Consider the following 20,665-nt stretch of genomic DNA (forward strand, 5'->3'; position numbering starts at 1 on the left):
TGCGCGGTGCCACTCTGTCTTACTGACTTGGCCCCCTTGCCTTCTGAGTTCAGTTCAGAGATGCTCCACCCTCAGGAAAGCCCTCCTCCCTATGGCCCCAGGCTGGGTTAGACACATTCTCTGTCTTTTCCGATCTGCCTGTGACTCCTGAGTTGTTGCTGGTGGTTTGGCCTTCAAAACATGGTGGACTTCCATATTTGGCAGACTGAGGCAGAAGAAATGCCTTTCTGGACTACAGCGTGAGTTCAAGGCCAGCCTGAGTAACTTAGCATAAGACCTTTTTCATAAGGAAAAAAAAAAAAAAAAAGCCAGAGCCTTTGTCTGTTGTGCATTAGGCCCCGAGTTCCATCCCGTGACATCATGGGAATGGGATGAGACCAAGAAAGTAAGGAACTGTGTGGAGGGAGGTGCTGGGTGAAAGCCTGTCTGTCCGTTCTGCCCTGTCTTTGTAGTACGGGAGTTGGCACACAAAAGATGCCTTGGGGAGCCTGGTCTCTAGGCAGCAGGATCAGTGCCTCCATCTTTCCTGCTGTACCTACAGAGTGCCAGCTGATGAAGACTGAGCGGCCACGGCCCAACACCTTTGTCATACGCTGCCTGCAGTGGACCACAGTCATCGAGAGGACCTTCCATGTAGACTCTCCAGATGAGAGGTGAGTCTGTGCCTCTGTGTGGCTGTCCCCTGAGAGTGGACAGGCCTGGAATGAAGGCAAGAGTGTAGGTGGGCAGAACCCCTGAGGATGCTATCAGAGAGTTCTTTCCCTGGAGCCCCCTGCCAGGGGTCTTCCCACCTGGAGCTGGAGCCCCCGACTCTGCATCTTCAGACGCTGAGGATGTGCCAGAGGCCTGGGAGAAGGTGGAGTCCATAACATGGAGATTTGCCTGCTGCATTTGACTGGTTCTAGGGCTCTGGACCAGAGTCAGCTACACAGATAGATCAGTGCAGGGGCTAGAGAGCTAGCTCAGTTGTTAAGAGTCTAGCCTAGTGTGCATGAGGCATTAGTTCTGCAGTACCGCATAGCCTGGATGGTGGGACGTCCCTATAACTCCATCACCTGGGGGATGGAGACAGGAGCTTTGCCCTTGGCTACGTAGTAAGTTCAAGGCCAGCATGACAAACATAAGACCTTATCTCTAAACCAACTGTAACGGTGTATGCTTGTGATCGATCGCAGTTAGTGCTTGGCAGGCTGAGGCAGGAGAAACGCAGTTCTGGGCTACAGAATGAGATCAAGGCCAGTCTGAATAATGATGGCCGCCTCGTCTGTGTGACGCTGCCCCCACCCCTGCAGCTGCCGTGTCTTTGTGCATGTCTGAGGATTTCTGTTGCTGTGTAGACACCAAGACCACGGCAACTCTTTTGAAGGAAAACATTTAATTGGGACTGGCTTCCAGTCAAGAGATGTAGTCCATTGGTATCATGGCAGGAAGCATGGCGCCGTGCACACAGGCCTAGTGCTTCAGAAGGAGCGGAGAGGTGTACGTCTTGACTCACAGGCGGCAGAAGTAAAGGACTGTGTCACGCTGGGCGTGGCTCGAGCATGGGAGACCTCAGAGCCCATCTCCACAGTGACACACTTCTTCCACTGAGGCCACACCTCCTAACAGCGCCACTCCAAGCATTTAAACACATGAGTCCATGGGGGCCACTCCTGGGCAAACCACACAGTGCCCTTGAAGAGCAAGTGGGGACTGGGGCTCCCTGTGTCCCACAGGCTGCATCACACCACACAGAACTCTCTGCTTTCACTGAATGGTGCATCTTGGGAGCCTTTCTAACTGTGTAGAGGGCGGCTGTTGCTCCCAACCGTGTTCTTTCATATCTTTGGAGCAGCCACACGTGGGGGTCCCTGAGTTTATTTAGCAAGGTCAGGGTAATGCGTTTGCAGCCTCCATCTTATTACAGGCGGTTGCTGGGACACATCACACGTGTGGATTCAGGTCCAATCCATAGGCTGAATCAATCAATCTACCTATTTATGTCTGTCTCTCTCCCCTCCCCCTACCTCCCTTCTCTGTCTCTCTCGAGGGTCTCTCTGTGTAGCCTTGGCTGTCCTGGACTTGCTTCGTAGACCAGGCTGGCCTCGAACTCACAGTGACCTGCCTGCCTCTGCCTCCCACTGTGCTTGGCTCAAAGGATGATTCTTAGGGATAAGACTGAGGCTCACAAGAGTGAGTGCACATTTCTGATTTGAGGGGCTTTCTGTTAGGTGATGTCGAAAAGTGTCCCCATAACCTTGTAACCTTGTATTGTCAAATGCTTGGATTCATAGCTGTCTGAGCAGGATGGATTTTCTGTCTGTAAATGAATTTTCCCTTGAGGAGTGTTTGTTGTTGTTTGGTGTGTGTGTGTGTGTGTGTGTGTGTGTGTGTGTGTACGCGCGCGCGTGCATTTTCAATGGTTTCTCTTTCTCCCCTACTGGAGCTGGGCTGCTGGTTGTGTCTCTGTAGTAGACAGCTCTTCCTAGTGTGGGGAATGTTCTTCCTCCTCCTCTGTGCTCTTGGGCTTCGCTCTGAGGAGCGCGCCTCTTTCTGTCACTCGACAGAGCGGCTGCTGTGCCTGTAGGAGCTCTGAAGCAGGCTGTCCTGGACTATGAGCATCTCAGAGGTAGCATTGAAGAAACAGAGCCTTAAATGAGAACTCAGCAGCTCAGGCCTTGAGTTGATGTATAGCCGGGGCTGGTTTTCAACTTTTGATCCTCCTGCCGCTGCCTCCCAAGTGCTTGTATTGCAGGTGTGTGTCAGCAAACTGGTGACGTCACTTACTTACAGTTGATCTTAGTACGTGTTGCTGTAGCTAATAGCTGCCCTCTTGGACGGTCCTGTTTTAGAGTCTGCATAAACAGCGTCACAAGAGGCTACCACAATCAAGTTAAAAATATGCATGCCTCACCACAGGGATCAGAATTATCAACTGAGGCCAGCTGAGGTGTAACCCAGCTGAAAACCAAATATGGGCTGCCAACACCAGCAGACAGGCTGGGGGGGTGCTGGCTCATCTGTGAGTTTGAAGGATGGAAAGATTGGAAAGAGGACAGTCCGGGGAAGGGACTGAACAGAATCCGCAGAGGCTTGGAGGTGAAGCAGCCCGTGTGTCCTAGCGACACAGGGAGTTCTGCGTCACCACAGAGTCAAGGGGCTGCCTGTGGGAGAGGGGAAGTGGAGGAGCTCACAGTGGCAGCCCAGCCAGAGCTTTGGCCCTCGGTGGCGATCACTGCAGGGCTTGGCAGGCACTTAATGAACTGGGGTTTGTCACAGGGCTGTTAAGAGACTCAGAGGGCGATAAACAGGAAGCCTCGGGCAGCAGTACCTGGCACCCAGCAAGTCAGGCCTGGGAGAGGGCGTTAGCAGAGGGCATTAGTGGCTGGCCAACGGCACGACTCCCGGTTTCTGCCTTTTACAAGGCAACGTGTCCTCAGTGGCTAATATCAGGCCATGCTACGCCCAGGATGAAGTGGGCTTCTTACCCTTTCTTTCCTTGGCACCCTCTGCTGGAGCGAAAGCTTCTGGGATGGATGGCCCTTCCTAGACACCAAGCCCTAGGTTCCAAAGGGAGGCAGAGCCAGAGACACAGAGCCAGGGGCGGCTCCTCCACCCCGTCTGTGGAGGGGGTTAATGCGCTCCTTACCGCCTTGTTCACATAGCCTCCTGGCTGCCCTGAGTGTGAGTGAGTGTGGAGACGCGGGGTGGGAAGACAGGAAACACTGCTGAGTGCGTGCTGCTGCGGCTCCCACCCACCGGCCTCTGGGTTCTTCCTCTGCTTTCCCCAGGGAGCTGGGGCCTAGCAGCCGTAGCAGCCCTTCTTTCAGCTTGTCTGTCTGTCTGTCTGTCTGTCTGTCTGTCTGTCTGTCTTTCTTTCTTTCTTCCTTTTTTGAGACAGGGCCTCACTATGTAGACCAAGTTAAACTCATAGATATCCATGCCTCCTGAGTGCTGGGATGAGAGGAGTGGGCCACCTGTAAAGGGAAAGGAAGGTTTTATTGTCGAGAAGAGAGAGAGAACAGCCAGAGGCATCTGCAGGAGTGCAGAGCAGAGGGACAGTGTCAGAGGAGGCAGGACACAGTGAGAGCAGGAGTGGAGAGAGGACTTTGACATTTGTGACAGGTGCTTGTGATGCTGGGGGAGCCTGGAGGTCCTGCTGTCTTGGTATGCTAATAGACATCACAGATAGCCACTCTGTCTTTTGGAGTTTGGGAAAATGAGTTTCCTTTGGACCTGACACCACCACCATGGCCAGCACAGCGTTTGCTGCAGAAAATTTAGTGAATACCCAGGATGCACCTAGATTCTGCAGCCCAGCTATTGCCTCTGTGTGTGTGTGTGTGCACGCGCACACACACACACACACACACACACAAACACACACACACACACACACACACATGGACCTGTCACGCTCTGCATGTGGCAGAGGCGGTCCTCCTACCACGCAGGTTCCATGACGTTAACTCAGGTCATGCGCTCTAAAGGCAGATGGCGTCACCAGCAAGCGTCCTTGCCTGCCTCACTTTTGTATTATTTAAAGCCAGATCTTGAGTCTCTGCTCACGCTTCATAGAGATTTGCTCTGCACTCAGCCATCTGCTAAGTACCTCTCTTACAAGTGCAGGTTGCTCAGTCGCGCTGGAGGCGGCTGTGGAGGGTGCACACCCCTAACCCAGAACGCTCCAAAGTTCAGGACCCCGCGTCCTCGTGATGCTCACGGGGGTTCAGATTTGGAACAGCCTCTGTGTCCCACCTCCTCCCACGTGTAGAATAAGATTAAGCCGCCCAGGCTCATGGGAGGCTAGCGCGCTCCTTCACCTGGAGTGCGGCCGAGGCTGTCTGCAGTGGGAGGTGCTTGGCCAGACAGTAAGGTCTGTGTGAGTTTCCAGAGTCCAAAGAACTGCAGGACAAAAGCGTTCCTGGCCCCAAGCCTGTGATACGTATATACTAACTCTCCACATATCTGCATGCTTGAGTTTTCCTGGTTGCCTTCTTTGTGTGTGCAAGTGCATGCGCACACACAGGTGCACACTCTGGAGGTCACTGCCTGCTGCTATTGCTCTCCACTGTACTTTCTTTTTTTTTTTTTTTTTTTAATATTTTTAATAAATATTTTATTCATTGATGTTTATTTTATGTATATGACTGCTCTATCTGCATGTACATCTGCATGGCAGAAGAGGGCATCAGACTCAAGTATAGATGGTTGTGAGCCACCCTGTGGTTGCTGGGAATTGAACTCAGGACCTCTGGAAGAGCAGATGGTGCTCTTAACCGCTGAGCCATCTCTCCAGCCCCTCCACTGTACTTCCAAGGCAGGACCTGTCACTGAACCTGGAGCTTACTGTTTCTGTTAGACTGGCTGGTCAGCGAGCCCCAGGCTCCTCCTGCCTGCGTCCCTGGGTTACAGGTGCCGGGCTTTTTCTGCAGTGTTTGGGATCGCCACTCAGGTTCTGGTTCTTAGAAAGTAAGTAGTTCACACACCAAGCCATCTCCTCAGCCCCGACAGTGGTGGTCTAACCCTGGACTCAGGCTAGGTGCGTGCTGTGTCTGTGGCTTTACTCCTAGCTACTTCTCCCTGGTCTGTTTCCCCCTCAGGATATTCACAACAAGACAGGCTGGATGTTTTGTTGGTCACCTCATGCTCTCAATGGCTCTTTTTACCTCCCTGGTTCCCCTGTGCCTGTTTATCCTACAAAGTCAGGCCTTGAGGAGTGTTGGCAGTTAAACTCTGCTTACTGATATGGCAAATCAAGTTACGTTAGAGTGTGGCCAGTCACTGGCGTGTGACTCTCTGTCACAGCACAGTTTAGTAGGCAGATGAAGCACGTGGCTAGAAAAGTCTGAAAACAAGCTGCCTGCCTCCTCACAGAGCTGGCAGGGCTCTGGCTGCAGTGAACGAGGCGATGGTCAGCACTGGACTGCGTCAGTGTGAGCTTCGTTGCTGCGTCTGTGCTCAGGCACAGTGGGACTCAGCGTCTGCAGGAGACATGTCTGGAGTAGGTGGGCTGTTGAGGGCCACATGGCGAGCAAGCAGCGGAGCTGAGGCCCAGGGCAGGCTCCCCACTCCCCAGCAAGAGCAGTGTGCTGGCCTGAGCGCTGTCCAGTGTTGCTTGAGTAAGCATAGCTTCTCAGATGTCCCCCCCACAGGCTCTAGAGCCCAGGGAAAGGATGAAGAGGGTCAGGAAAGCACCATAGTTGGGGAGATGAGCTCCGGGGCAAGCCTCTGTGTTGTCCCTTCTGTTTGCTGGACACGTCAGTGGGCATACATCAGGCTCTGCGTCCTCCTTCTCCCCACATGTAAAATAAGACACCCAGGCTGATGGGAGCCAATGACTCCTTTACATGGAGTGTGACAGTGGCTGTCTCTGCAATGGCAGGTGCCAGTGGTGGTGTTTAGTGAGCAAGTCTTCTCTGGAAAGTGGCCTCAGTCACAGCTTCCCAGGGGAAGTGTCCTTTGCTTTACTGCAGGACTCCATGAATGGTGTGCCCTGGTCTGCAAACATTCCCAGGAGACCATTACCCTCCTTTCATCCTCCTGGGCCTCAGCTCGGAATCAAGGCTAGGGCCGTCATCAGCTCTGTCTGGGTAGATAGTCATGTCCCTGGCATGGGAGGAGTGGCTGTGTGACAGACAGCAGCCAGGTGTGGCTCTGTGGCTGTGGAACCACGATGACCAGCTGCTGAGTCTCTAGTACTGCCTACTGGCGGGGAAGGGCTCGGTTTCCCTGGGGTTTCTTTGAGGAAAGGGAAGGGGCTGAGCTGCCAGCTGGGGTGGGAGCTCCCTCTGCCCCAGACACCATGTTGCAAACCCTTGAGCCGTGTCCTGGACCAAGGCCCTCACTTTTTCTCTAGAATTCTGAGTGCTGCAACCTTGCAGCCTTGGTCCAGTTGGAATGAGATTGGTGGCTGGTCAGGAGGTGGGAGAGCCTATTAGCACAGCCTGCCTCCTGGTGCGTGCTCTTGTGTGGTAGCCAGGTGGATGGTCGGCCTACCTCAGCCCCTCCCCTGTGTCTTCACCCTTCCAGGAGGCCAGCGCCTTCTAGGCCGGAGCTGCTGCCTCAGCAGCCAGTCTGTAGGGCTGGAGAGGGAGCTGGGTAAACGTGGAGAGACACGGCCCCTGCTCTGGCTTTGCCAGCCTCAATCTGTGTACAAAACGTCTTTTTAAAATATATAGTCATACCTCTTAGGTCTGCGATCCTCAATCCACCAGCGTCACGCTACATGGCAGTCCACACCCTTCATCTCAGCTGTCGGGAGCACAGGCCAGCCTGGTCTAAATAGAAAGTTCCAGTGTAGCAGCGCTACATAGCAAAGCCTGTTTCAAAAGACAAAACAAAACAAACCCACTTTTTAAAAATTACATTTAAGCACATGTACATAATAGCACACGTGTGGCTCTCAGGCCCACTGTGGGCTCTGCTCTCTCCTCCTGTGAGTCCTGGCTTTAAGTCAGGTGTCAGGCCTGATGGCAGGAGACTTTACCCCCTGAGCCATGTTGTCAATTTCAAAATCAGCATTTTAAAACGTGTAAGTAAACAACTATGGTCATATAAAACAGATCATAGCGTGTGTTGTTGTCTTTGCACCCACTTTCTTGTGTTGGAAAACAATATTAATATAGGGATTGGGCTGTAGGCTGTGGCTTTGCAAGGTTGCAGGTGGGAGGGCGGGCGCAGGTTAAAACCAGTTGAGAAACGCTGACTGGAGACATCAGCTTAAGGAGGCAAGAGGCTACACTGGCCTGCCTGAGTGTACACTGGCCTGCGTGGGGGTACACTGGCCTGTGTGGGGGTACACTGGCTTGCGTGGGGGTACACTGGCCTGTGTGGGGGTACACTGGCCTCACTGAGTAAAGGCTCTGGGATCCCACCTAGACCTTCCATACCTACCAAGCACCCAAACAGGTGTTAGGAGTATGCCCCCATTGAAAGTGGGGAGACGCTGGCCATGCTCCAAATGCCTGTCTCAGCACCTGAAGGGCTCATGCAGGAAGAGGAAAAGTTTCAGGCTAGCGTGCACCTTTAATCCCAGCACTTGAGAGGCAGAGGCAGAGTTCGAGGCCAGCCTGGTCTACAGAGTGAGTCCCAGGAGCGCCAAGGCTACACAGAGAAAGCCTGCCTTAAAACACAGCGAGCAAACAACAGAGAGTTCTAGGCTCCATGGCAAGACTCCATCTCCAAATGCAGATGTCAGTCCCTGTCCTTACGGGCTTGAGGCCTGCGGTCTCTTGGCTGGGGAGGAGCAGTGTGCGTCTGTCTCCGAGAGCATGGTGAGAAATTCACACATCTCTCTCACAAAGCGTGATTTCGCACATGGCCAGTTTGAGACGGCAGATCCCTCCTGACAGTAACAGGAACCCCTAAGCTTTGTTTCTGCTTGCTTCAGCAAGCCTGGAGCTGAGCCGGAACTTTCTTGCCCAGTGGCCCTGAGGAAGGCCACAGGTCATTTGAGAGTCTGGTGACCAGGCTTGGAGCAAACTTTCTGAGTTTTTCTTGTGTCTGGGCTTGTTGCTTGTGCCTGGGTGCGCCAGACAGGTACTCTGCTCCTGAGCCGCGTCCATCCCCCTCCTGCCCCTGAGCTGCATCCATCCCCGTCCTGCCCCTGAGCTGCATCCATCCCCGTCCTGCCCCTGAGCTGCATCCATCCCCGTCCTGCCCCTGAGCCGCGTCCATCCCCCTCCTGCCCCTGAGCTGCATCCATCCCTGTCCTGCCCCTGAGCTGCATCCATCCCTGTCCTGCCCCTGAGCTGCATCCATCCCTGTCCTGCCCCTGAGCTGCATCCATCCCCCTCCTGCCCCTGAGCTGCATCCATCCCCTCCTGCCCCTGAGCTGCATCCATCCCTGTCCTGCCCCTGAGCTGCATCCATCCCCCTCCTGCCCCTGAGCTGCATCCATCCCCCTCCTGCCCCTGAGCTGCATCCATCCCTGTCCTGCCCCTGAGCTGCATCCATCCCCCTCCTGCCCTGAGCTGCATCCATCCCTGTCCTGCCCCTGAGCTGCATCCATCCCTGTCCTGCCCCTGAGCTGCATCCATCCCCCTCCTGCCCCTGAGCTGCATCCATCCCCCTCCTGCCCCTGAGCTGCATCCATCCCTGTCCTGCCCCTGAGCTGCATCCATCCCCCTCCTGCCCCTGAGCTGCATCCATCCCCCTCCTGCCCCTGAGCTGCATCCATCCCTGTCCTGCCCCTGAGCTGCATCCATCCCTGTCCTGCCCCTGAGCTGCATCCATCCCCCTCCTGCCCCTGAGCTGCATCCATCCCCGTCCTGCCCCTGAGCTGCATCCATCCCTGTCCTGCCCCTGAGCTGCATCCATCCCCCTCCTGCCCCTGAGCTGCATCCATCCCCCTCCTGCCCCTGAGCTGCATCCATCCCCCTCCTGCCCTGAGCTGCATCCATCCCTGTCCTGCCCCTGAGCTGCATCCATCCCCCTCCTGCCCCTGAGCTGCATCCATCCCCGTCCTGCCCCTGAGCTGCATCCATCCCTGTCCTGCCCCTGAGCTGCATCCATCCCCGTCCTGCCCCTGAGCTGCATCCATCCCCGTCCTGCCCCTGAGCTGCATCCATCCCCGTCCTGCCCCTGAGCTGCATCCATCCCCGTCCTGCCCCTGAGCTGCAGGTCTCAGTTTTCTCTTGTGGTGTGGAGAGGGGAGTGGGTGTTCTGCATTTGTTAGAGACTGTCCTCTGGTTCCCTGCTTCCTAGTTCCTCTTCCTAGAAGCAACCAGGCCTCCAGAGTTGTATACCCTCCAACTGTTGAAGGAATGCTTGTACGTTCTCAGCACTGAGGAGAGCACTGTCTAACTCCACGCACAGACCCCCACACTGCTGTGCACCACCCTTTCTTCATGTAGGGTGTTTTAGGTCATCCCATTTCTGTGTAGACCTGCTCAGTCTTCAAGGTGCAGAGCATCTCACTGCATACATGCTTATGCCTGTCCTGGGCTCCCAGCATCCCTTAGGTAAGCACTGCTCCATGGGTACTCAGATGCCAGCTTCTGGAGGGCTGCTGTTGTTGAGCACAACACCAAGAAATGACAGTGCCCAGTTGCTCACTGTAAGACCCGTGTCCCAGCAATGTCCAGCATGGGTCAGTGTGCACTCATGGGCCCAGCCGTGGCTCTCCCTGGTACCCATGGTAACAGCAGAGCAGTCCTGCAGGGTGGGCCAGGCTGGGGCTTGTCCCTCTTTGTGTGACCTGGCTAACAGTCTTGATGCAGGGCAGTTGTGACGGGTGTCATGAAGCTCCCCGCCCTCCATGGTGGACACTCTGGTTTATGAGTGTTATTTCCCACTATTCACAGGCCCTTCCCTATTGTTAGGTTAAAACTGGGGCACGTGGACAGCTGAGTGTCGTGCAGCCACGAGTGTGGGTGTGAACTCTGGTCATTTGCACTACCTCACAAAAAGATTGGTTTTCAAGGATCAAGACGGTAACTTGTACCCGGGGAGTGACAGGGCTAGCTCACTGCCCTCGGGCCAGCCCTGTCTGCTACGCTGACTTCTCTCCAGCAGCTCATGCGTGCGTGCCTGGCTGCCGGGCACCAGGGCCATCCTGCTGGCCAGCTCTTACGTCCGGAGGTCTTTGGCTGCTTTGGCTCGTGAGGCTTCTTTCTTCAGCTTTCTTCTCACAGAGCAGCAGTTATCTGAAGCAGTTCACGGTGGCACTGCCTGTTCCTCCCCAAGGCTCGGTGTCACTTCTTAGTCTCAAGGGCATCACACAGTGTTGGTCTCCCTCCTTTGATATTCTCTGTGCTAGCGGGCTTCAGGGGCCTTCCAGGCCAGGGCACCCCAGAGGGTAGAAGATCTGCCTTTATGCCAAACACAGCCATCTTCTCTCCACAGCCTGCGCCTGTGCAGTTTTAGTCCAGACCCATCAGTTTTGCCCACTTTGGATCTCATCAAACGCTGGGAGGGGTTTGGTCATCTGCTCACCCTTTGTGGGCAGTGAGGCGGTGCCTGGGCAGGGAGGAATTCTCAGGGCTTGTGTGCGTGTCGTACAGGGAAGAGTGGATGCGGGCTATCCAGATGGTCGCCAACAGCCTGAAGCACCGGGGCCCGGGCGAGGGTGCCATGGAGTACAAGTGTGGCTCCCCCAGTGATTCTTCCACATCGGAGATGATGGAGGTGGCCGTCAGCAAGGCACGGGCCAAAGTGGTGAGTGCTGGAGGCAGGTGGCCAGGGACTGCAGCAGCCCTGCCCGCCTGGGTTTCCACAGAGTGCACAGAGATCCAGCAAGGGTCTCTCCGGCTTCCCGGTATGGGATGGTCTCTGGCTCTGGTTGCTGTGAGGGGGCTACCCTTTGCCTGTGGGGTGAGAGACAGTGCCAGGGCTCTGGTCTGCTCTGGTCAGTTGGAGAAGTGGGAAGGCCCACACTGGGAGAGCCTGGGCCTGCTGTGGCTCAGCACACAGACTTGCTGTATATCCTGCACCCCGTGAAGCCTTTGGTCCTAGAACCTTTTAGATTTCCGCTTCCTTGTTAGAATTCCATCTTGTGGGCCTGGTGCCAAAACACCAAGGCTCTGCGTGCTCCCTCCCCACAGACCATGAACGACTTCGATTATCTCAAACTCCTTGGCAAGGGCACCTTCGGCAAAGTCATCCTTGTGCGGGAGAAGGCCACTGGCCGCTACTACGCCATGAAGATCCTGCGGAAGGAGGTCATCATTGCCAAGGTGGGCCACTGAGGGTGGGCGGCCAGCCGGGGACACTTGTTCAGGACTGTCCAGGTGCGCTGACCGGCTTTAGCTGTGGCGTGTGCAGTAGGGCCATCTCAGCTGTGTAAACTCGAGTGCTCCCGCCAGGCCATGCCACATCAGGAGAGCTGAGAAGGCAGCCTCAAGAACACAGAACAGGGGACAGCTGACTGATCAGCTGTCGGTTATCTCCGGCCACCTTTCATGGGGACTAAAGGCAGAAGAGACTTTAGTGTTGTGTAGTCTCCTGTTTCAGGAAGAACTGGTCCGTTGGCCCATCTAGCTCCTGCCGCCGAGTCCTAGTGCCCAGTTTGTAGCCCTTGCCTGTAATGGATGAGAAGGGCTCAGCGGGGGAGGGGGGCTGGCTGACGTGCTGGAGCCGTTCCTAACTAGCACCTTAAGAGGACAATAGCTAGCTGGGTGTGGTGGCAGCGCACGCCTGTAATCCCAGCACTCAGGAGGCAGAGGCAGGTGGATCGCTGTGAGTTCAAGGCCAGCCTGGTCTACAGAGCGAGTCCAGGACAGCCAAGGCTGCACAGAGAGACCCTGTCTCAAAAAACCAAAAAAGAAGAAAGAAAGAAAAAAGAGGACACTAGCTGCCAGGCGGTGGTGGCGCTCACCTGTAATCCCAGCACTCAGGAAGTGGAGGCACGTGGTTGTCTTGAGTTTGAGGCCAGCCTGGTTTGAGTCCAGGACAGCTAAGGCTACACAGAGAAACCCTGTCTGGTAAAAAAAAAAAAAAAAGAAAGAAAGAAAGAAAGAACATAAGGGGCTGTCTGCTCTTCCAGAAGTCCTAAGTTCAATTCCCAGCAACCGCATGGTGGCTCACAACCATCTATAGTGAGATCTGGTGCCCTCTTCTGGTGTGCACGTGTACATGCAAGCAGAAGATTTACATATAATAAATAAATCTTTAAAAAAAAAAAAAAAGAGGGCTGGAGAGATGGCTCGGTGGTTAAGAGCACTGCCTGCTCTTCCAAAGGACCCGGGTTCAATTCCCAGCACCCACATGGCAGCTCACAACTGTCTGTAACTCCAAGATCTGACACTCTCATACTAAGGCACATAAAAATTAAAATTAAATAAAATATTAAAAAAAAAAAAAAAAAGAAAAGACTTGTTTGTGTTTCTTGGGGAGACTGTGTGCACATGGGTGCAGTTGCCTGTGGAACCCAGAAGAGGTACCAGATCCCCTGGAGTTGGGAGTTGCAGGAATTGAGCTTGGGTCCTCTGCAAGAAGAATCAAAACTACATAACAGATTCTTGGTAAAATTGATCCAGGACAGGGTTTCTCGGCTTCATCACTGTATTGTGGGCCACATGATTCTCAGTGTGGGGCCGCACTGAGCGTTACAGGAGGGCTAGCAGCCTCCCCAGCTGCGCAGCAGCGGGCACTCGCAGCCTTCCCGCTTGTGATCGTCAGAAATGATCTCACACTCCCAGTGTCCCCTGAGTATAAGCCCTTGCCCAGGTTGTTGAGGTAGCAAAAGGAGGTGCCAGGAAGCTCCCCTGTGCCCCTGCCCCGACATCCCCCAAAGTTCAGCGATTGCGGCAAGTGTCCCACCTGGCCCCCTTGTGTTCACCCTGAGAAGTGCTGCTACGATCTAGAGCCTCCACCAGGCCGCTCTCTAAAGCTGAGATCCCAGGTCAGGGTGGTGCCTGGGGGTGTGGGGATCACGTACTGTCTGCTTGCTCCTCCTTCAGGGGGTGCATGTCGGGGCTGTGTCATGGAGACAGACTGTGGGAGACACTTTGCAAGGAGGAAAGGTTTTGGCTGTTGTACATGTTTCAATTCATAGTTGCAGGATTCTGTGACTTTAGGCCTGTGGGGACATGGTGCGTCACTATAGGAGCACATGGCAGAGGAGAGAGTCTGGGTTGCCACCGTCTCTTTCAGGGCATGCCCACAGTGACCTGGTGTCCTCCCACCGGGCTCTGTTTCCTAAAGTCTCGCCCAACACATGCTTCTTTGAGGTCATTGAAGATGCAAGCTACAGTGGCAGATTAACGGTTGGCTGGGTTCAGGTGGTGCTAGCCCCGTGTTTTTATTGTAAAGTCATGTCAACTGTTCACCCTGTGGCTCTGAGACCACCCTTGTCTAGGCTGTCGTGTGGTTAGGCCATAAAAGGGCCTTGTCCTGCCCCTGCCATTCTGATGTCCCAGTGGAGGTGGTGTCACCTGGTAGCTGCAGGTTGGCATGTGTGCCTGCACTCATCTGCACTGTCTGTCCACAGGATGAAGTGGCCCACACCGTCACTGAGAGCCGGGTGCTGCAGAACACCAGGCACCCCTTCCTTACTGTGAGTTTCCTCCCCCGCCAACCCGTGGACAGAGTTCTGGGAAAGAGCTAAAACCTAGCTCCTGTAAGCACAGCTCTGGGGTAGGCCAGGCAGGGCTCCCACACTGCTTGAGCACCAGGACACTGGGCGACAGTTGTAGGACGGCCATTGTTGGGAGTGAGGGGTGTTTAACTCAGCTGGCCAAAGCGGGAAGACTGCATTTTGGTTTTGGTTTTATGATGCCATAGACACAAACGTGCCATGTGAGTGTTGCCTTTTGGCTCCGGCTGAGCAGATGTAGAAGGCCGCCTTGCGGCTGTGGTCTCTGTGAAGCCCTGTCTGTTTAGTGGACTAGGTTGAGGATGCCGTTCCTTTCCTCCAGTGGCTGCCCCGTGAAGTCAGGGCGTTTGTTCACACGAGGTGTTATGTGATGCCTCAGGGTAAGACAGAGCGCATCAGCCGCGCGTGGTGGCGCTCGCCTTTAATCCCAGCGCTCGGGAGGCAGAGGCAGGCGGATCGCTGTGAGTTCGAGGCCAGCCTGCTCTACAAAGCGAGTCCAGGACAGCCAGGGCTACACAGAGAAACCCTGTCTTGAAAAACAAACAAACAAACAAAAAAAGACAGAAGCGTATCGTTGACGTTGTTCGTGAGCAGAGGGATTGCCAGGGATTGGTTAGGAGCCCTCTGTAGGGCTCCGTAGAACACAGCATGCGTGAGAGCTGTTGTGGCTGACAGCTTGTCCATCTGGCCTTTGGAGTTGGCACCCGGTCCATTGTCACTCTGAGCCGCTGCGAACAGGGGTTTGTGTGGCAGAGAGCACAGCTCTGTGTGTGATGCATCTTACTATTCAGACAAGAGGAGAGAGCCACTGAGAGTGCTGGGTGCTCAGAGAAGATTTCCTCCCTGGACATGCATCAGACCTGAGCGCCTACAACCCAAGCCAGGCAGGTGTGCACAGCCCAAGCCAGGCAGGTGTGCACAGCCCAAGCCAGGCAGGTGTGCAGGCTCAGGCCCGCTGTTCCGCTGGCAGAGCTTGGCTGCTGCCCCAGCATTCTGGTTCCTTCACAGGCGCTGAAGTACGCCTTCCAGACCCATGACCGCCTCTGCTTCGTGATGGAGTACGCCAACGGGGGTGAGGTGAGCTGTGGGGGAGAGGTGGTCAGGAAGACCTGGGGGAGAGTGTGTGTGTGTGTGTGCGCGCGCGCGCGGGGGGGGGGGGGGCGGGGCACGGAGGGAGAGTGAGGGAGGGAGAGGAGGCTTATTGAATGTCCCCAGGCTGTACCCTGTGCCCCCTGAAGCAGGTGGTCTGAGATCCACTTGAAGGTGGAGGCAGACGTGGGGAGGTCGAGAGAGACTCTGAACTTCACTGCTCTGATGCTGAGCAGTGTTCCGAGCGAGGAGCAGAGGCCGCGGGGCAGTAGACTGCCAGTGCAAGGAAACGTGTTTTTGGAGATACATGAGAAAGCACTGTGACTCCTGAGTCTGTCGCTGCATCAGTCACACCCGACTCTCTCACCCGCACAGCACTCACTCTCACTGCGATGGCCCTGGTCGTCTTGCTCAGGGCATCACTCCACTGTGACTTTTGTCGCTCCTTCCTCACTTGTCTCTTTACCCTTTCATTGCACTGACTGGTCACTTCTTACCCCTCGGCCCTTGCTCACTTGCTTATTAATAACCCATTAAGTAATGTATTTATTTGTTTACTTACTCTTAGGTAAACTCATTTAGATAGCTCTGGCTGGTCTCAGACTTACTCTGTTGTGTGTCTACGCCTGGCCTTGAGTTTGTTGCTTCTTGGTCCTTCCTCCCTAGTACGGGGACGACACACCAGCTGCTTCCTTTGCTCTAGAGGCTTGTGTAGCCCAGGCTGGTCTCAGATTTACCCTGTAGCCCAGGCTGGCCTTGAGTTCCGCCTCTCGGTACTGAGGTTATAGGCGAGCTTCACCGTGCTGGCTCCTCATGTGCTGGAGCCTGTCTGCTCTGAGCGAGCCGAGTGCTAAGGCCGGCCTCCCCCTGCAGCTCTTCTTTCACCTCTCCCGGGAGCGAGTCTTCACGGAGGATCGGGCGCGCTTTTATGGTGCAGAGATAGTATCGGCTCTTGAGTATTTGCACTCAAGGGATGTGGTGTACCGTGATATCAAGGTGAGTGTGGCCTCGGGGCAAGTGCCAGGGGTGGAGCTGGGAGTGCTCAGAGCATCCAGGCTGGGCCATGGCGCACACTTGAGACAGTTCCACAGTGAAGACCTGAGAGGTCCGCAGGCTGCTGGCGGGGTGTCGGGTGGCAGCATCCAGAGCATAATTTGGCAGTGACGCGAAAACTATGTGCCAGCCATCTGCCCTCGCCTTGTACACACCATAAACAGGGACACGTGCTCACCCAGGAAGGTGTGCACACACTGAGCAGTGCTGTTCATGCTGCCAGGAGGTGGGCACCGCGTGCTGTGGCATTGTCCAGGGAAGCTTTAGTAGCAGAGCAAGCTGCACGGTGGCTGTGGCTGCACACCATGGTCCACCAGTGGGGGAGAGGCCAGAGCAGACGGGATGAACCTTCCATAGGAGCTCGAGGGCTGCAGCTTGGGGTGGAGCGCTTGCGGCCCTGCTGTGTGCCCAGCACACCACACAGACCCGAGGACCCAGTACAAGACGGAGTAACTGCGCTCCCAAGGCTCCTCCCGGAACCTGGCCTGGGAGACGCCAAGGCTTTACTGAGGTGTCACACATGTTGTCTGCTTCTGCTTTCTCCTGGCATGTGCTAACTAAAAGACAACACGGCTCATGCCTCTAATTCTAAGGCTGGAGAGGCTGAGGCAGGAGGACTGCTGAGTTTAAACCTAGCTTGACCCTATCTCAACCAGATTTTGAGCAGTCACATCAAACCTTAAGAATCTAAAGCCCAGGCTGGGCAGCATGACACGTCTTTAGTCATCGCCAAGGCAGGCAGAGCTCTGAGTTCCAGGACATCCAGGGCTACACCGTGGGACCATATTTTAAAAGGAAAAGGAACTGAAACCCACAGCACATCTGTTGTGCCGTCTTGTCCTCCAGGAATCCGGGATGTGACAGCTTGCTTTTCCCACTACTGCCTCTGGAGCAGTGGTTCTCGGCCTCCCAGGTGTCAGTCCCCCTGCACAGTTCCCACGCCGTGCTGTCCCCTCCCCACCATGAAGTCATTTCATGGCTACTTCATAACTGGTTTTGCTCCTGTAATGAATCGTAGTGTAAAATGTCTGTGTTTTCCATTGGTCGTAGGTGACCCCTGTGAAAAGGGTTGAGAACCACTGTTCTAGAAGGGGACCCTGGGGGGATCTGACCCTCATAGATTGGCTGGTTTGGTTTGGTTTTCAAAACAGGATTTCTCTCTGTAGCCTTTGGCTGTCCTAGACTTGCTAGACTCACTCTGCAGAGCAGGCTGGCCTTGGACTCACACAGATCTGCGTGCCTCTGCCTCCCGAGGGCTGGGATTACAGGTGTCCTTTTTTTAACAGCTGGAAAACCTTATGCTGGACAAAGATGGCCACATCAAGATCACTGACTTCGGCTTGTGCAAAGAGGGCATCAGTGATGGGGCCACCATGAAAACCTTCTGTGGTACCCCGGAGTACCTGGCGCCTGAGGTGCTGGGTCCAGGGGCGCGGGGGCATGCAGGCCGAGGGCGGGAGGGGGGGGCCACTACAGCTCTCCCTGCCTGGCCTCTCACTGTCCCCCCTTCAGGTGCTGGAGGACAATGACTACGGGCGCGCAGTGGACTGGTGGGGGCTGGGCGTGGTCATGTACGAGATGATGTGTGGCCGCCTGCCCTTCTACAACCAGGACCACGAGCGCCTCTTCGAGCTCATTCTCATGGAGGACATCCGCTTCCCACGCACACTTGGGCCGGAGGCCAAGTCGCTGCTCGCTGGGCTGCTGAAGAAGGACCCGAAGCAGAGGTGGGGCTGCTGGCGTGGGGTCCCTGAGCCCAGCGGCCCCCGGGGGGTTCCACACGCTAGCCTGCGCTGCACTTTCTGCACGGCCTCTTTCTGTGCAGATCCGGAATACAGCGTTCCTCACGGCCAGCCTAAGGCCACAAGACTGTACACGGTTGAGCCTCTGTGTGGCTTCTCCGCCTTTTCCGCTACCCTGTCACCTCTCTATGGACAGAGATGAGGCCCGTGTGTGGGCTGCCTGGGCCTAGATTGCCTTCTCTCTGCCTCTGACCCAAGCCATGGGCTCCCCACGCTTAGGTCCCCTCTGAAAGAGATCTGTGGCAGACCAGCAGCAGCAAAGGGTATCCATGTGCAGGGCCCGTCAGAGCCCGGAGACCCTGGGCTGTGCCTGCCTTTGCTTGGAGCCTGGCTCCTAGACCTGCCACGCTGGGACCTGGGTGCTGGGTGGTTGGTGCTGGGTGCTGGGTGGTTGGTGATGGCTGTTTGTGCCCAGGCTCGGCGGAGGGCCCAGTGATGCGAAGGAGGTGATGGAGCACAGGTTCTTCCTCAGCATCAACTGGCAGGATGTGGTTCAGAAAAAGGTGAGCACCCCCGCTCCTGAGGCCTCACCTGCCCACAGGTGATCTGGCATCGCTGACCGCAGCCTCCTCTCCACAGCTCCTGCCACCCTTCAAACCTCAGGTCACTTCTGAAGTGGACACGAGGTACTTTGATGACGAGTTCACTGCCCAGTCTATCACAATCACACCCCCAGACTGCTGTGAGTATCTGGGGTCCCACTGTCCCTGGGCCTGGCTGGATGGCTGGGAGGGGGGCTCTGCCCTGGGCCCTGCTTGCCAGGAGGACCTTGGTTGGCTGGCTTTACTGGGTCTGGCAAGTTTCCCCTAAGATGTGCCTGCAAGGTCCCGGTAAGGGTCACCAGGAGCTGTGGCTGTAGTTTGTTCTGGGCCTTAGGGACAGTCTTGTTCTTTGGACTAGAACACCGTGTTCTTGCTCTGAGCCCCCCCCCCCCCCCGCCCGCCCAAGGCTGGGCACTCAGAGCCCTCAGAGCTTTCCTAGAGCCCCAGGGTTCGGAGAGCCTGAGGAGATGCTTGGTCTGGCAGTGTGGCAGTCAAGAATGCGTTCCTCACTGGAGTGGCCTGTGGGTACCAACAAAGAGCATCTTGTAGAAAAACGACAGCCTGTGGGTGGGCAGATGGGGCCTGGGAGAGGCAGGAAGGACGCATGGGGTTAAAGTAGGAGGCTGCAGGACCACCAGGGAAGTGGAGACCTTTGGCATGGGACCCTGTGTAAGGGTTCTGTGTACGGGGCAGAAGTCTGCCAGGGCTACTGCCAGTCCCTTGGCTGCAAGTGAGTGTGGGTGGGAACAGGCCAGGGAGGAGGCTGAGCTAGACCCTGGGGGTAGTGAGGCCTGGGGAGGGGCAAAGACATTGAGAAGTCCAGCCTGGGGAGGAGGCCATGGCTAAGGCCCCCTCCAGAAGCAAGCTGCTTGCCGTCGGTACTGGTGCTGTAGGCCACCACTCCTGGTGCAGGCTTTTCTGTAGTCTCACATTCCCCTTTCTGTAGTACTCTCCTGGTGGGGTAGAGGTGGGCAAGACTGCTGCCCCCTCATCTCCACCCACCCCACAGATGACAGCCTGGGCTCGCTGGAACTGGACCAGCGGACGCACTTCCCCCAGTTCTCCTACTCGGCCAGCACCCGAGAGTGAGCAGCCCTCTGCCACCACAGGACACAGCACGGCCGTCATCCACTGCCTGGGTGGCATTTTAAAGAAAACTTTATTTTGCCTTTTGGTTTGTGTCCCTTTCCCTGTCCCCTCATCCCGTACCCAGTCTCTTCAGTTCTTGCCCAGACTTAGCGGTCCTGGCAGCCCTCTCCTCCAGCCTCCCCTCTGGCCCAGATGAATGCTGGGAGCTGCCCAATGGTGGGCTGCTGGGAGGATGGAGAGTGAGGTCATTAATCACCAGCCTCCAAGAAGGTGAAGTGGAGAGCCATGGAGTCACCTGAATCTGGGAGCAAGCCAGCAGAGGCCACATCTAGAAGAAGCCCCGCCCCCCCAGCACCCCAGCTGCCTTCTATGCTGTCATCTGGGCAGTCTGTCTGCTGCCACCCTGCCTAAGGCAGAAAAGCAATAATGTCCAGCGGCAGGCAGAGGCCTTTGGAAGCTGAGGGATCTGAGTTGGCTCCATGGAAAATGGAGCTAAGTCCTTGGATCTTCGCAGGGGGGAGCCTGGAGCAGGAGCTGCCTCCTGAACCTGCCGTCTCCTCCCAAGCTGGTCTCTTGATTCTGGACAAAGCAGGAGGAACACTGGGGGCAGCCCTCCTGCCAGCAGCCCCGTGCCTTACCAGGGCTTCCTTCTAGCCAGCTTGCCTCCCGCTGGGCCCTAGACCCTTTGGATGGCTCCGTTCTCTGCCTGGGGCAGAGGGAAGCCAACATTGGCTGTTACACATCTCACACCAAGACAGTATTGGGCCCCTTGGACTTGACCGGGGTCTGAGAGGGGACAGAGATGGGGACAGGTGTCTCTGGTACACATTGGGGTGGGGACAGCCTCATCTCCAGGCCCCTGTTTTGGAGCCTTAAAGTGAATGTGTGAGTGAGGGTCTGTGTCAGTGCTGTGGGTACCAGCGTGCACCCTGCTCTAGCAGTGAGCATCTCGGGCTCCTGGGATGCAGGTGCCCACGGCTGTATGTAGCACGTGTGTGAGTGGGCTCAGGCCTCAGCCCCAGCCTGAGCATTTCATCCCATGGGGTGCAGCGGTTACGGAGGATCCGCCTGCT

The 20,665-nt window shown here is 55.9% G+C and overlaps 1 protein-coding gene across 1 annotated transcript; it reads left to right on the plus strand.

The window, feature by feature from the left end:
• Positions 1–461: 461 nt before the first annotated feature.
• Positions 462–19,862, plus strand: Akt2 (AKT serine/threonine kinase 2). Its single transcript, XM_051162666.1, has 11 exons — positions 462–653; positions 10,986–11,139; positions 11,526–11,657; positions 13,913–13,978; positions 15,026–15,094; positions 15,980–16,102; positions 17,446–17,574; positions 17,672–17,886; positions 18,377–18,464; positions 18,541–18,643; positions 19,513–19,862. Exons 1-11 carry the CDS (start codon positions 475–477, stop codon positions 19,590–19,592), a joined length of 1,338 nt encoding a protein of 445 aa, XP_051018623.1. The 5' UTR covers positions 462–474; the 3' UTR covers positions 19,593–19,862.
• The last annotated feature ends 803 nt before the right edge of the window (positions 19,863–20,665 follow it).

This window comes from Acomys russatus, chromosome 19, assembly GCF_903995435.1.
Source record: "Acomys russatus chromosome 19, mAcoRus1.1, whole genome shotgun sequence".
Lineage (NCBI taxonomy): Eukaryota > Metazoa > Chordata > Mammalia > Rodentia > Muridae > Acomys > Acomys russatus.